Source organism: Neofelis nebulosa, chromosome 15, assembly GCF_028018385.1.
Source record: "Neofelis nebulosa isolate mNeoNeb1 chromosome 15, mNeoNeb1.pri, whole genome shotgun sequence".
NCBI classification, from domain to species: Eukaryota; Metazoa; Chordata; class Mammalia; order Carnivora; family Felidae; genus Neofelis; species Neofelis nebulosa.
Genome location: NC_080796.1, coordinates 72,367,930 through 72,384,432, shown reverse-complemented (window position 1 = coordinate 72,384,432; position 16,503 = coordinate 72,367,930). Strand labels below are relative to the sequence as shown.

General features: G+C 42.6%; 2 protein-coding genes across 2 annotated transcripts; both read right to left on the bottom strand.

The window, feature by feature from the left end:
• Positions 1-4,139: 4,139 nt before the first annotated feature.
• LOC131495867 (olfactory receptor 6Y1) lies at positions 4,140-5,709 on the bottom strand. The gene has a single exon (XM_058701041.1). It carries the CDS (start codon positions 5,687-5,689, stop codon positions 4,712-4,714), a length of 978 nt encoding a protein of 325 aa, XP_058557024.1. The 5' UTR covers positions 5,690-5,709; the 3' UTR covers positions 4,140-4,711.
• A 9,473-nt stretch (positions 5,710-15,182) lies between these two features.
• LOC131496102 (olfactory receptor 6P1) lies at positions 15,183-16,141 on the bottom strand. The gene has a single exon (XM_058701301.1). It carries the CDS (start codon positions 16,134-16,136, stop codon positions 15,183-15,185), a length of 954 nt encoding a protein of 317 aa, XP_058557284.1. The 5' UTR covers positions 16,137-16,141.
• Between the last annotated feature and the right edge of the window lie 362 nt (positions 16,142-16,503).

Genomic DNA, 16,503 nt, shown 5'->3' with positions numbered 1-16,503 from the left:
GATAAAACCCGTAAAAATAGTGAGGAAAAAAAAGGAACATTACCTACAGAGCAACCCGGTTAAGAACAGATGACTTACTGGAAATTCTGGAAATTAGACCATAATGGAACACGTGGAAAATCTGTCAGCTCAGACTCTTCACCCAGGGGAACGATCTTCAGAAAAGAAGGTGAAGAAAGCCTTGTCCAGACTGTCAAAGCTATGAAAATGTATCATTAGCATACACCTGCACCATAAATAAATATTAAAGATACAGCTTCAGGCATTAAAAAAAAAAAAAAAAAGGTTACCAGATAAAAATTTGGATCCTCACAAAGTTTAGATAGGAAAATAAAATGCTAAGTATATGGGTAAAGTTTATTTTCCTTTACTTTTTAGTCTCCCTGAAATATAGTTGCTTAAAGCAAAAAAGTAATATCAGTGAATTGTAGATTTTAGAATAAGAGAGATAAGATATATGGTAATGTAGTACAAAGAATGGATTAAGAAGCTTTTCAGTATACATGCAATCATATAATATTATTAGAATAATGACACTGATAAGTTAGAGATGTATATTGTGTGCCTGGAGCTGTGCTATCAATAAGACAGCTCTTAGGGGCGCCTGGGTGGTTCAGTCGGTTAAGCGTCTGACTTCAGCTCAGGTCATGATCTCACACTCTGTGAGTTCGAGCCGGGGGTCGGGCTCTGTGCGGACAGCTCAGAGCCTGGAGCCTGTTTCGGATTCTGTGTCTCCCTCCCTCTCTCTGCCCCTCCCCTGCTCAGGCTCTGTCTCTCTCTGTCTCTCAAAAATAAATAAAAAACATTAAAATAAGACAGCTTTTAGCTCCATGTGGATATTGAATTTTTAATTCAATTAAGATTCAATACAATTAAAAGTTCTATTTTCCTGCCCCAGTGGTCACATCGTAATGTTTGATAACCTCGTGTTCTTGTGTCCACTGTCTTGGGCAGCACAGATATAACATTTCCATTTTCATAGAAACCTGCCCCGGAACAAACACTTGTAAGCCAAAGTGAGACAAAATGGAACTGTTAGAATGTACTCAATTAATTTAAAAAGGCAGTAAAAATGGGATAAGAATTTAAGACCAGGGATTATCCCACTGGATAAAATATATCTACTTATACACAGTCTGTAAAGTACTTACTTTAATTATGAGCCACAGGTAGGTTGAAGGTAAAAAGACAGGAAAAATATATACCAGGACACCCAAATGAAATAAAAGCTACAGTGACCCTATTAATATCAGCTGCAGTTATTTTTAGAACAAGGAACATTCCTTGAGATAAAGGGTGACATTTCAGAATAGTTAAGTGTTCAACTCAGAAACAAAACCCATAAAAATCCCAAATGTATATGCATATAATTACAAAAATAGAAAATTTATTAAGTAAAACACTGATGAAAATTAACGAGAAATAGATGAATCCACTGTGATAGTTGAGGTGTTCAGTACTTTAGTCTTGGTAACTGGAAGAACAAGAGGACCTAAAATAAAGATATAGAAGGATAGGGATGTGCCATATCTATATCCACAAAACGTATAATATAAGGACAAAATTAAAATGTGGAAGATTTTAACGATACTTTTAACCAATATGATCTAACTGATAGGTGTTGGAAATCGTACGCCCGAACAGACGACATACTCTTTTCAAGTGTGCAAGACAGACCATGTGCGTGACCATAAACAAGTCTCAGAATATTTTGTAAGATTTAATTAATATGTAAGGATGCTCATTGATTATAATTAAGTTAAACAAGAAAACAAGGACGAAGAGATATCTAGAACAGACCAGATGATTAACACTTAAAATTACACACTTCTAAATAGCTGATAGGCCAAAGGTGGGGCGGGGAATCAAAAAGGAAATTAGAGTTAGTTTAAACTGAATAAAGTGACAACGTGATGTATCAAAAGTATTTGGGGGATGCAGCTAGATCAGTATTCAAGGGAACATTTGTAGCATTAAATGCTTACGGTACAAAAGAGACTCGAATCTGTAGGCTCAACTTTTGTCTTAAGAAACAAGAGAAAGAACAGACTACAATAAATCAAATGTAAGCAGAAGAAAGGATATTATATATTTTCCCAAGACCAATAGACTCCAGCAATTGTACTGATTTTTAAAAAATAAAATTGATAAATCTCTAGGGAGACGGAACGGGTTAAAAGAAAGAAGACACAAGTTGCCCAAATATTAAACAATAAATAAGTACCTCCTTACATATACCGTGGACATTTCAGGGAATACCATGAACAACGTTACGCTAACAAATTTGGCAAATCAAATGGCGTGTCACTTGAAAGACATCCTTTCAAAGCTCACTCGAGAATAAGCCCATAAAAAAAGAGAATAAACCAATAACCTGATTGTTCCTATATCTATTAAAAAACATAGGTTGTACGGTTAATAACTTCTCACAAATAAACCTCCCTAGTCCCGATTAGTTCATTGGTGGATTTTATCAAATGTTTAAGGGGAAAGTGATGTCAATTCTACATACTCTTTCTTATGGACTCAATGTTTCTGGTCCCTCAAACTCACATTGGAGTCTCACCCCCTGAGGTGGCTGTATCTGGAGACCGGACCTTTATGCAGGTCATTAAGGCTGAAGGTGGTTGTGTGCGCTCTCTCTCTCTCTCTCTCTCTCTCTCTCAACATAAATAGATAAAACTTAAAAAAAAAAAAGGCTTAAAACAAAGAGTCCACTTATCATGATGAGCGCTGAGTAATGCATAGAATTGTTGAGTCTCTCTACTGCACACTTGAAACTGATTTAAAAGCCTAAGAGACTCTTAAAAACTGAGAACAAACTGAGGGTTGATGGGGGTGGGAGGAAGGCGAGGGTGGGTGATGGGCATTTAGGAGGGCACCTTTTGGGATGAGCACTGGTGTTGTATGGAGACCAATTTGACAATAATTTTCATATTAAAAAAAATAAAAGCAATATAATGGAAAAAAAGAAACTGATTTAAAACTGTATGTTAATTATACTTCAATGAAAAAAATTTTTGAGAAACTTAAAGGCACTATGATAAGTGAGTCTGACACAAAAGACCACAGATTGTGTGATTCTATTTATGTGAATTTCTAGAAAAGGCAAAGCAAAAGTGACAAAAAATTTACCACTCCCCAGTAGCTAGGTCTGGGGGTATGAGCAGGAGATTTAATGAAAAAAGGCGCAAGGGAACTTTGGGGGATGACAGAAATGTTCCATCTAGTGATTGTTGTTGTTTGACAACTTGCCCACTTTTCCAAAATTCAGTACGATTTAAAAAGGTGAAATTGAGGGGTGCCTAATTTAGGAGTGACTCAGTCAGTTAAGTGTCTGACACTTGGTTTTGGCTCAGGTCATGATCTCAGGTCACTTGGTTTTGGCTCAGGTCATGATCTCAGGTCATGAGATCTCATGATCTCATACACGATCTCAGGTTCGAGGGTTCAAGCCCTGCATCAGGCTCTGTGCTGATGGTGTGGAGCCTGCTTGGGATTTTCTCTCTCTCCCTCTCTCTCTGTATCCCTCCTGCATTCTCTCTCTCTCTCTCTCTCTCTCTCTCTCTCTCTTTCTCCCTTCCTCTCTCTATTGGATAAACTTTAAGAAAAAATAAAAAATAAAAATAAGGTGAAATTTATTGAATGGAATTATACTTTACAAAGCTGATTTTATTTTATTATTTTATTTTTTTAATGTTTATTTATTTCTGAGGCAGAGAGAGACAGAGCATGAGTGGGGGAAGGGGAGAGAGACAGGGAGACACAGAATCCGAAGCAGGCTCCAGGCTCCCAGCTGTCAGCACAGAGCCCGATGCGGGGCTTGAGCTCACCAACCCTGAGATCATGACCTGAGCCGAAGCCGGTCGCTCAACCGACTGAGCCACCCAGGTGCCCCACAAAGCTGATTTTAAAAAAGCTAACCATAAAATAAGAAGTGAAAAGTAATTGCTACTAAAATCCGTGCTCCGGAAATACAGAAAAGCTTTTGGTTTTTAATGCTTAACATCTTGAAAACACAAGGTATGCCTCCTAAAGTTTTGCTGAGGTTTTCACAAAGCTTGGGCCGCTCATTGGCTTTGTGCTCTTGAATCAGCAAACGAGTCAGGTAAGATGAGGTGGTGACTTTATTTGGGTGAACGCATGCCAGCGTCTCTGTGGAAAAATAGGGGGTGGGGAGAGGAAGCGAGGAGGGAAGGAGGACGGGAAGGAGGAGGGCAGAGAGCGAGCACATCTATGAGTCTGTAAGAGGAAAGACAGAACAGAGAGAAGCGAGGAAGAAAAAGAAATGACAATGAGCAGGCGGAACAGAGGCCATCAACACGTATTCACAATTCCCCTCTTCATCTTCAGTGTTTTCACTCAATGTATTTATTCAGCGACCCTTGCAACAGTATGTAGTAAGCACCTACTGTGTGACAGACGCATCTGTCCTCTCGTGGGGTTTGTATCTTAGTGGGAGAGAAAAATCTGCCCTCGTTTCAAGGAAGTTTGGGGAAATGTCTAAAACCGGTCTGCTGAGCTAGAGGTAGAGGCTGCCGCTTGCGAATATGGTTCTTTAGCCACGTTTGCGTCTACACACGCACACACGCACACACAGGGGAGCAGGGCTAAAGTACTGGATATGGATAGATAAGCAAGGGCCAGAGTGTGGGGTGTGGATGTGGAACCATCACCTCCTGACTCAGGCCTGAAGGGAGTCTATAAGCGTTTAATTGCTCAAAGCCACATCCCCTCTGGAACGACTTCCTTTGCACAGTACGGTCTTCTTGAGGGCTGCCTTTACTTCCCGGTTCCTCAGACAGTAGATGATGGGGTTGAGGAGGGGGACGATGACTGTGTAGAGCACAGATACCACTTTGTTGGAACTGTAGGTGTACATGAGCTTGGGGCGGGCATAGGTGAAAAGGGTTGTGGAATAGAAGAGAATGACAACAGTCAGGTGAGAGGCACAGGTGGAAAACGCCTTTTGGCGGCCTTGTGAAGAAGGGATCCTAAGGACGGCACTGAGAATGCTGGCATAAGACGCCACGACCACACAAAGGGGGATGGCAATAACCACGAGGGCCAGAAAGAAGTCTACTCGCTCCGCCTGCGAGGGGTCTTCGCAGGGGATGCTGAGGAGCGGAGAAATATCGCAGAAATAATGGTTGATGTGAGGTTTGCCACAGTAGTGGAGTCGGGCTATGAAAACCATCTTAACCGTGGCAGTTGTGAGTCCACAGAGCCAGCATCCCCCCGCCAGGGTACCACAGAGCCGGTTGGTCACGATAACTGGGTAGCGTAGTGGCTTACAAATGGCTACGTGGCGGTCAAAGGCCATAACAGCGAGGAGGAGGTACTCTGCGCAGACAAAGGTCACAAAGAAGTAAAGTTGAGTCATGCAGCCATTGAAGGAAATGGTCTTGTCATGGCTGAGGAAGTCCACCAGCATCTTGGGGCTGATGACGGTGACATACCACATCTCCAGGAAGGAGAGGTGGCTCAGAAAGAAGTACATGGGCTTGTGCAGTTGTCTGTCACCGCGAATGGCCAGGATGATGAGAGCGTTCTCCAGCAGAGTCAGTAGGTAGGTTGCCAGGAACACGAAGAACAGGAAAAGCTGGAAGGCTGGCCGTGTTGGAAATCCCAGAAGAATGAAATGTATGGTTGCTGTGTGGTTACCTGCTTCCAGAACTTTGGTGATCATAACTGGCTGTGGGCACAGACAGAATCAGATTTTTCCACTTCCTGAGCACGAGCCAACCACCAATGATAGACCCCCCCCAGCAGCAAAGTCATCACAAGAGAAGTTCTCCTGCCTTTATACCTTACTTTGTCCTAAATTATGATCAGAACCAGAACTTTTGAGCCATCATGTATTTTGAGGAGCTTATATTTTAATTTTTGTCAACTTAAGCCAAGAGAGATAACTCATCCAAGGTACACACAAGTGAAATTGGAAACTTCTGACTCCAAATTAATTCTGTGCCTTTCCAGTATTTCCCTGTTGGTCATAGGAGGATGGCCTTCCTATCACCCCTTCACCATAAGCAAGAAATCCCATCTGCTATGTATGTAAAGAAGCCAGAAACTCAGGTATTCACCGCGGGCTGCCCCCCCCCCCCCCGCCCCAGGCATAATTGGCATAACTTCCAGAGAAGTCTTCTGACTCCACTTATCTGTACGGAAAGAATTCTTCTGTTTGTGTGTTTGTTTCCTATTTAACAAGGTTGTAAATCCTGAACGAAGCAATATTTGAGCAAACACACAGGGTTAATAGCAAACCTGATATGAATGTTTGCCAGCTTCTTGGAGAACAAAATCGAATGGGTAATCTAAAAGATAATGTTTTCTTTGATCCAATCCATTGTATGGAGTGCTGGATTAGGAGTTTAGGAAAAGTACATCATATCCCACTTTCGTCTAACTCCACGTAAGTGAGCTTACTACTTAATGTTCAGAATGTTAGTTCTTTTATTTCTAAGGTGGATATAATATAATTTCACCACATCTGTAAACATCTAATGAACTTTAGATTTTAAATTAAATTCCTATGGACATTTGCTGTGACCTTTCCAGGATACACTGCTAAATTCTCCCAAAACCCTGCCAACAAAGTCAACACAAATCTACATGGTGGAAACAACAGCCATTGTGTATTATTATTATTATTATTATTATTAAATATTATTATTATTATTTTAGAGAGAAAGAGAGAGCACAAGCATGAGCAGGGAGAGGGGAAGAGGGACAGAGAATCTCAAGCAGACTCCACACCCAGTAAAGAGCTCAATGTGGGACTCAATTCCATGACCTTGGGACCATAACCTAAGCTGAAATCTAGAGTCAGACACTCAGCCAACTGAGCCACCCAGGCACCCTTAAACAACAGCCATTGTTAATGAGAAAGGAGGGGACTGTAGGACCTTTCCAGGGGTATTAGAGTAAAGGAGGCACAAGTTGCTTGAAAATAATACCAGAAAAAATGGAGGACCCAGATGCCTTCTGCCATCACTGAGCCTTCTGCATTCCCGCCCAGGGTACAGTCTCCAACCAGCCGTCTGAGAATCACTCTGAACCTCCCATGCTGAGTGCCTTACCCTTCCCAGACTTTCTCTGTGACCTACAGCTTGATTCTTCCCTTTTGCATCTCTCCAGAGCCTGTGCCCCCTACTCTCCTTTTCTCAACAACCTTGCCCATGCGTAGGACATAGGGGTGCAGCCAGGGGAGGCTCTCTGCTTTTCCTGAGGAAATGGTCCTAGGGTGACAGCTGGAAAATGGCTGCCCATCCCATCCACTTCCCTCTTGCTGCTCAGACTTCGCTTTAGGACCCTAAAGGAAGGCAGAACAGCCACCTCTTAGATATCCATGTTAGAGAAGAACACAGACGCAGATAAACAAAAAAAAACAAATAAGGTCTAATAGTGCCAATTCGACAATTTTGTTTGTTTGTTGGAACTCAGCCTTTAAGCTACACACACACACACACACACACACACACACACAATGCAAGGTCCCTGTGTGCTGTGGCCTAAGATTCAGGAGGCAGTGGGGGGTTGGTGGAACTTGAAAAAAAGGCAAGGTCTGTGAGCCCCAAGCTCCCTCAGCAGCTTTCCTCTCTTCTCTGAGTCTGAAAGTCCAACCAACCTGAAACCCATTAATGAACAGCTTAGACACCCCCTCCAGCCGGGCTTTTCCTCAGCACCTCTGTCCCTGCCAATGGACACATGACATCGACATGTCTTCAGCTACTGGAGGAGGGGGGGTAGCATTTCCATTTGGGAGGCACTTCCTTCACAATAACAGGACACCAGTCTCCATAGCTGTGTGCTTGGGTTCATTCCCTCGTGCGTTTTTATATTCCAGAAATATGTAAGGAGGGAATCATACCCAGAAGTCCTTTCTTCCTGGAACTTGTCCCCCTCCTCCTCAGTGCCCCCCAGCACTGCGACAATGCAATATATTTTCAGGATTTCAGCAACAGACACTGTCCTTCTCAGAAGGCATGCCTCAGACCTGAAGCTGGAAATCAATGTGGCCCATGGAATTTAAGACTAAGAATTAGGAGGGCGCCTGGGTGGCTCAGTAAGTTAAGTGTTTGACTTCAGCTCAGGCCACCATCTCACGGTTTGTGGGTCCCAGCGTCACATCAGGCTCTGCACTGACAGCATGGAGCCTGCTTGAGGCTCTTCCTCTCCCTCTTTCTCTTCCCCTCCCCTGCTTCTCTCTCTCTCTCTCTCTCTCTCTCTCAAAAAGAAATATTTTGGAGTGAAATTAATCTATATATGTCCTAAGTTCACTCCCCAACTATGCCCTGTAGCTACACTTCCCATAGTAAGCTCAAAGAAGACAAACTATTTTAAATTATCAATAAAATGAAAGCTCCCAAGAATCAGTGATTTAAATGAAAATGATGTTCAACCATCCCCTGGAAATACCTGAGAGTCTTTTCAACCCACCATTGTCTCAGTGACGTAACTTATGGCTCTTCTCCCAGCCTTGTCAGGCATGGCCACCTTGAACCGAGGAAAGAGGAGAGGTCATGTAGACCAAGAGGAGGAAGGCGGTGTCCTTAAGCTCGAAGAGGTGTTGGGCCAGCCTGGGTGTGTCTCTGCTCAGCTTGAAGATGGGCACAGAATGAGCTATTTGTTCTCTGCCTGTCTCCAAGCTACTGGAGGGGCAGGTACCAACTCCCACCCACAGGGGACCTCCCCACAGATACTGCCCTCAGGAATGTATTTGGCCTTTCCAGGGCCCAAGGGGACCCCAGGGGAATACTAAGGGAAGAGCTGACAAGGTAAATGACACAAGAGGGACCTTAGGCTTGGAGCACACTGCTTTCCTCCCTGCCAGACTCTGGGGCAGAGGAAGGTGAGGGAAAAATGTGTGTGTGCAGGCTCTTCTCTTTCTGAGGAATGGTCTCACAAATAATAAGATCCTCTGGGGGAAGAGAGCGCTATAACCAAAGCCATTCAGCAGAAAATCAGAATGGCATTTGCCCGCTCTTATTCGGGGACCCAAGCATGTGCACACACACGTATACAAACCCCAAACACCCTTAGATGTTGTGCACACAAGTGTCAGCTCTACACATCTACACGACTCTCATGTGTCAGTAACTCAGTAGATACAAAAGATACATGTATTTCAAAGAGATACATACCCTCGTGTTCATGACAGCATTATTCACAGCAGTCAAGACACAAAAACAGCCCGAATGCCCATCAATATATGAGCAGGTAAGAAAGAGGTGGTGGGTATACACAGCGGGAGTCAGCTATGGGAAAGGAGGGAATCCTGCCATTTGAGAAAACATGGATGGACCTTGAGTACCTTATGCTAAGTGAGAGGAGGCAGAGAAAGACAAGCACTATATGTGAAATCTTAAAAAAAAAAGTCCAAGTCATAAAAGGCAGATTACAAAATGGTTGTTACCAAGGAGTGGAGAATCAAGAAATAGAACTGAGGGTGTTTAAGGATATACACTTGGAACGGAAAACAAAAAAGCCATAGTTTTCAATGCACTGTACGATGACTATAGACAGCAATATGGTTCTGTATGTATGTAATGTGATCGACACAGCTACAAAGACAATTATATTGCCATGCATAAACGTGTCAAAGTAACACATTGTACACCATAAATCGGATAAATAAATTGCTATCAATTTGACAATGTTATATGTCAAATATATTCAAGAAAAAAAAAAAAGAAAAACATGAGTTTTTATTGTTCCTGGGTAGCTCTGTGAGGCAAATAAATTCCCAAGTCTCTCTAAGTACTGCACTCCTCATCTTTAAAAGGCGATGGTTGGGGCGCCTGGGTGGCGCAGTCGGTTAAGCGTCCGACTTCAGCCAGGTCATGATCTCACGGTCCGTGAGTTCGAGCCCCGCGTCGGGCTCTGGGCTGATGGCTCAGAGCCTGGAGCCTGTTTCCGATTCTGTGTCTCCCTCTCTCTCTGACCCTCCCCCGTTCATGCTCTGTCTCTCTCTGTCCCCAAAATAAATAAAAAACGTTGAAAAAAAAAAAATTAAAAAAAAAAAAAAGGCGATGGTAACATTACCTTTGGTATGATGGTAACCCAGAAGTTAGTAAAACAAAATACCATCTTTTTTTGGTGAACTGTTTACAATCATTCCTTGGTACAAAGGAAAAAAGCTGTAGTTAAAACGCTGAGCGCTTAAAGCAAAAATGGAATCTTAAGTTCACTCTTGACTATTTCTTGTCACGGAAGAAAAGAACACAGTTAATTTAAGGATCTTATTGAACAAACGGGCAGAGACTACAGCTCTGAGCTGAGTGAGAAAAAGGGCAGAGCTTACAAATTGTAATATGTCTGAGTCTGGAAAAATATTCCGGATCAATACGCACTTAGCTTGGGTAAGGAGAAATAGAGTAATTTTTAAATGTAGAAGTAAAAGTTACCGGGGAAACTCACATTTTTCTTTGTATTTATTTATTTATGTTTTAACTTTTTTTAAACTTTTTTAAAATTTATTTTTGAGACAGAGAGAGACAGAGCATGAACGGGGGAGGGGCAGAGAGAGAGAGAGGGAGACACAGAATCCGAAGCAGGCTCCAGGCTCCGAGCCATCAGCCCAGAGCCCGATGTGGGGCTCGAACTCGCGGACCGCGAGATCGTGACCTGAGCCGAAGTCGGCCGCTCAACCGACTGAGCCACCCAGGCGCCCCTTTTCTTTGTATTTATAATTATTTCTGAAAATTGTGTGTTTCTCATTTCCTCTCAAGTTATTTAAAAATTTGAGGCAGATAATCACATTTTGTGCTTTCTATGTGGCGTTTTATGAATAAAAAAATCACATAATTTATGTTTCCTTTTTAAATGCAAGGACCTAAAAAAATAAATAAATAAATAAATAAAATAAATGCAAGGACCTTCTTAGTTAATTGTGACGAATGGTACCCCTGTTTTAAAATGAATTAATTGTACTTAAAGAATCATAATTGACTTGAACACATGCTCCTTCCTTACTTCCCTTCTGTTATGCCTCTCTGGTGGAAAGTGGGCTCCACTGAGTACATGTTCATAACCTAAAAAGAAATAAATAAATGAAACAAAATAAAGTATGACAAAATAAGAGAATACAAGACTGACTTGCAGGAGGTTTTTGAATTGCAGGTGTAGCGTCTGAGAAATAACCAGCCTCTCTCTGGCTAACCTGTGAATTACAGCTTTAAAGGCATAGTGACTCTTCCGTTTCCCGGAATGGCAAAATAGGAGCTTTGGCAGGAGGGGGTGGGTGGGTCCTGATCTTTCTCTGGCAACGTACAAAAATAGATTTCATTTGACAAACTTAAGAGACCCTAAAACTAAAAACCGTTTGAAAATTTTAAAACGATGCAAGGCAAAAGTTAGGTAAATGTATTACAGCAAGCATATTAGGTTGAAAATAAGAAGGAAGCACAAATTACAGGGCCTCCAACAAATGGGAATTAATTTTTATCATTTGATAAAAAATAAACATGGGTGTAGGTATTTGCTCGTGTTGGTTCAACTTCTCAAGCATGCTATCGAAGACCCACGATTTTTATGCATTTCTGCGCCTCCAGCCTCAGCGCTGAACTTCCCTCCTCATGTCTGTTACCTCATGGACGGCCGCTGGAGCTCCGGGCATCAAAGCCAAGTTCAACAGAAGGAAAGCGGAAACACCAGTGGCAGCTACATCTTTCTCTGAAAAGGAGATCCTCTCCAGCAGACTTCTACTTCCGTTTATTGGACAAAAACGAGATATACGACCACTCCCAGCCAGATACAGGAAAAGCTGACGAATCAAACATGTGACGCAGAGATGTGGATTTATGGCCGGGGCTGGGCATATTTTCAGCTTGAAAAAGATGGGTTGTCACAGCGAAGAAAAGTGAGCTATCTACACCAATGAACACACTGCGGGAACCTCTCACACGAGGGGAAAAACAAATTAGGAGGGCTACTGGCCCCGCCGGGAAAGAGTGTGATATGACAAGGGCCCTAATGGTGGCATTTGTACCAGCTGACATTCTCTAGCTCCTCCCTCGGTACTATGTAGATACCCAGAGGGTCAGGATCAAGCCCAAAATCCAAGACTAAAATCCCAGGAGGACATTTATGTTCTATGTTAACATCCAAAAAAAGAGTTAAGATACATTCTGATCATTTAAAAAAATTTTAATGTTTATTTTTTATTTATTTTGAGAGAGAGAAAGAGGAGAGAGAGAGAGATACAGAGACAGAGACAGAGACAGAGAGAGAATGAATTCCAAGCAGGGTCTGTGTTGTCAGCCCAGAACCCGACATGGGGCTTGAACTCACAATAAGATCATGATCTGACCCCAAATCAAGAGTCAGTCGGTCAACCGACTAAGCCACCCAGATGCCCCCATCCTGATCATTTTTAAAAGGAGCGTGAACCTCACTGAGTCTACCCAATGGCACGCTGGCGTGCTGTAATAGTTTTAGGTCGTATCAGTGGAAACGCTAAACTTTCTGGTTAACATAGCACCTCTCCACATGATTACGAAGGATGATCAGAGCCCAGCTTTCCACGTACGTTCTAGGGACCCCGGTCAGTCCTCCAATCTCAATTTGCATAAGAGTGAGTTTGAGGCGTGGTTAGTAGAACAGCACATTGGTTAGAAGCCCATGGTCATATTATTTTTGACAAAATGATAATAAAGATGGGGCTTCGCATTTATTGACTATTTATGTGATTAGCTATTACATGCCCAAAGATCTTAGGAATCACCAAATAATCCAACCCACACCCCCCCAAAGGACACACTTGGCATCAGTTTCCCCTAGAGAAATATAGGACAGAGACACAACATCCCAGCACGGCAGCTTCGGGAATTTCTCGTCTGTGGAAGGGGTGCTGAAAACAGACAAGGAGCTGGTCTCTGGGATTCAAAGTCACAGGGCAGGAGGGAGGACATGAGATTCCCACACAAGGGCACAGGGTCCCCCTTGACTTGGATCCCTGAAGTCCCCAAAGAGCCATCATCTCTTCTAACAGGTCCCTGGCATCCTTGGCTTCCAGGGCTCCCAGCAAAAGGCGTGCCAAGTCACAAAAGTAGCCTGAAGCTGTGACTTCTCCCCAGATACTTAGAATACTCGCATTATTCTCCGGTCCAGAGGACTTTTACTCATCAGGGGCCGTTTGTACCCCAAGCAGTGTTGCCTAATAACATTTATCAGGCTTCCAAGAGTCCGGAGCTGGAGAGTTAACCAAAGGTGAACGCTTTCACAGTGTATGTTCACATGCGTCTCAGATCGTCACGTGGTACACTTTATGTACCTTAGGGTTTTATCCATCTGCTCTACTTTGATAAAGCTGGGGAAAAGGAAGTGAATCCACAGCAAAATTTATCTTTCAAGAGAAAAGATTTTAACACTTTACTCACACATACATTGTTTATGTAATGTTCACAGCAAGCACATGAGGTAGGTGACAATGTTTTCATTACAACAGGGACTCACTGGAATGAAACTAGTGACATTTCTTGGCTCGGGGAGCAGAATTCTCACAGTAAAAGGCCATGCCTTCCATAACTCCAGGAAAGGAAAAGGGAATACACTGAGGGGAGGGTAAACAGAGACAGTCTCAGAGACGGTTCTTTAAAAGACTATTTAGAAATTTTATAAACATCAAGCAACTTATACTTTTAAAAGCGTCAAATGCCTTGGCTCTTTTTGTTGTCGCTGTTGTTTCCTTTTACACCCTGGAAAACCTAAAATGATTATTGACCCCGTAGTTTTCTTTAATACAAAATCGTTTTTGTTTCTTCCCCAAAGCCTACTTCAGAATAAGCTAATGCGTCCGTCGTGACAATTTGTGTTTCTGACTATTTGCTCAACAGCACTTTCTTGATTATGTTTCTACAAAATCCTACAACTAGAGAAACACAGAACACGGTTCAAATGTGCAGAAAGTAACCTTAAGTCGGGCTGCGAAAATCTCCCTAAGCAATTCAAGCAAGTTCCCAGAACTCAGAGGAACTTGGAAGAATGTCTATAATTCAGCCTTTGAATCTGAGACATCTCACTCATTCTAGAGATACCTGCATCCCACCTCTCATTCTTTTATTTTGTCTCCAAAAACAGAGAGGGAGGCAAACCATAAGAGACTCTTAAATACAGAGAACAGACTGAGGGTTGCCGGAGGGGAGGTGGGTGGGGGGCATGGGCTAAACGGGTGACGGGCATTAAGGAGGGTACTTGTTGGGATGAGCACGGGGTGTTGTATGTAAGTGATGAGTCATTAAATTCTACTCCTGAAACCAATACGACAGTGTATGTTAACTAACATGGGTTTAAGGAAAAAAAGGCATTTTCTGTTCTTGCGTCATTTGCCCCAGAAACAAAACTTAAAATATTTCACAACTGGTATAACCCAGGCACCAACTAATTAAAACAGAAGCTGCCCATAGTGCTGGAGAAGATTCTGGGACCAATCTATATAAACGCTTTCTAAGGCATTTTCACTTACTACTGAATCAACCCTCATTAGGTCAACCAGCTTGGTAACCCACTGGAGTCAAAGAAGGGAGATTCAGATGAATATTTGGCCATGTTCTTTGGTGCACACATAGGTGAATACCAGCACTACGTTTTCCTCTTCCTTGACTTGCAGTAGGTGGAAGACTGGGAGAGGCACAGAATATTGTTTAGGTAGGTGACATGACTTTCAGTTCTTGGGGTATCATGGTACTTTGGTGATTTCTTATTGGGAGCAGGGTTGGAGAATTTTGATCTCTGACATTGCTGCAATACAACCCCCATCACTTTGACATATCCACCAGTAAATCCCCTTTCTTCTACTTTCTCAGTTATAAAATAAGAGGCTTTGATCTAGGGTTGGGAACTTCAAACTGGCTATGAAACAAGAGTTCCTAGGAAGTTGAAAGTGATGCATGGCCGAGTTGCAACCTAGACATGCCCTATCGGACCCTCTACAGATTTTCTTTTCGGGGAACTTGCATTTTAACAGCCCCCAGGAGACTCTTCTGCAGCCAATTCAAACTTAGTATGGAAACCCTGTACAAGATCAATGGTTCACAAATTTTTGTTTGTATCGGGAACCACTATTCAGCCAAACTGTGTACTAATTGATATTTATGTTCCCTTTGAGCCTATTTCTATGATTCTTTCAGGTGGTATCATTGCCACCTTGTTTCTTCCTGCCTCCTAGGTTCTGCTGCACATCAATCTGGGACATCCCTCGGATAGTGGCATCTGCCCAGGACCGACTTCCTGAGAGCATCCTTCACCTCCTTGTTCCTCAGGCAGTAGATGGCTGGATTGAGGAACGGTACAATGACTGTATAGAGCACAGAGATGACCTTGTTATGGTTGAAGGTGTACATGGCCTGGGGCCGTGCATAGGTGAAGAGGGTGGAGGAGTAGTAGATAACAACCACTGCCAGGTGAGAGGCACAGGTGGAGAAGGCTTTGCGACGTCCCTGGGCAGTAGGAATCCTGAGGAGGGCAGCCATTATGGCAGCATATGATGAAACCACGGCCAAGAGAGGGAGCAGAATCATCACCAGGGCCAAGAGGAAGTCTACTAGTTCTGCGTGCTCTTTGTCAGAGCAGGTGAGGTTGAGTAGTGGGGAGATATCGCAGAAAAAGTGGTTGATGACGTTGGGTCCACAGTAGGACAGCCGGGAAATGAAAAGAAGCTTCATCATGGAGCTCAAGAAGCCACTACCCCAAGAGGAAGCAGCGAGGCGAATGGCCAGGCTGGATGGCATGAGACTAGGATAACGGAGGGGCTCACAGATGGCCAGGTAGCGGTCATAGGCCATGACGGCCAGCAGGACACATTCGGTGCAGGCTAGGGCAATAAAGAAGTAGAGCTGAGTCATGCAGCCGACGTAGGAGACTCTACGCTCCTGGGTAAGAAATGCTCCCAAAAGCCGGGGAACTGTGACATTGACGTACCACAGCTCCAGGAAGGAGAGATGGCCAAGGAAAAAGTACATCGGGCGGTGAAGGCTTGGTGTGAGCCAGACTGTGGAAACGATGAGTGCGTTCTCCAACAATGTCAACAGGTAAATTGCCAGGAAGAGGACAAAGAGGAGGCACTGGAGGGGCGGAGAGGTAGGGAAGCCCACCAACACAAACTCCGCTATGTGGCCTCTGCTCCAATTTCCCATCGTCTCTGTCCACGTGACCACCTGAAAAAAGAACAGGAAGAACGAGAAAGCCATTCCCAACCACAAAAAAAAAAACCCAAAATGAAATAAAATGAAATAAATAAAATAAAATAATAAAATAAATAAAATGAAATAAATAAAATAAAATAATAAAATAAATAAAATAATAAAATAAAATAAATTAAAAAATAAAATAAAATAAATAAAATAATAAAATAAAATAAATAAAACAAAATAAAATGAAATACAATGGAATAAATAAAATAATAAAATTAATGAAATAAAATTAATAAAATAAAATTAATAATAAAATAAAATAAAATAAACAAAATAATAAAATAAATAAAATAAAATAATAAAATAAATA

Coding starts and splice junctions, on each gene's coding strand:
- LOC131496102 (XM_058701301.1), bottom strand. CDS start 16,136: ATGGGAAATTGGAGCAGAGGCCACATAGCGGAGTTTGTGTTGGTGGGC.
- LOC131495867 (XM_058701041.1), bottom strand. CDS start 5,689: ATGATCACCAAAGTTCTGGAAGCAGGTAACCACACAGCAACCATACAT.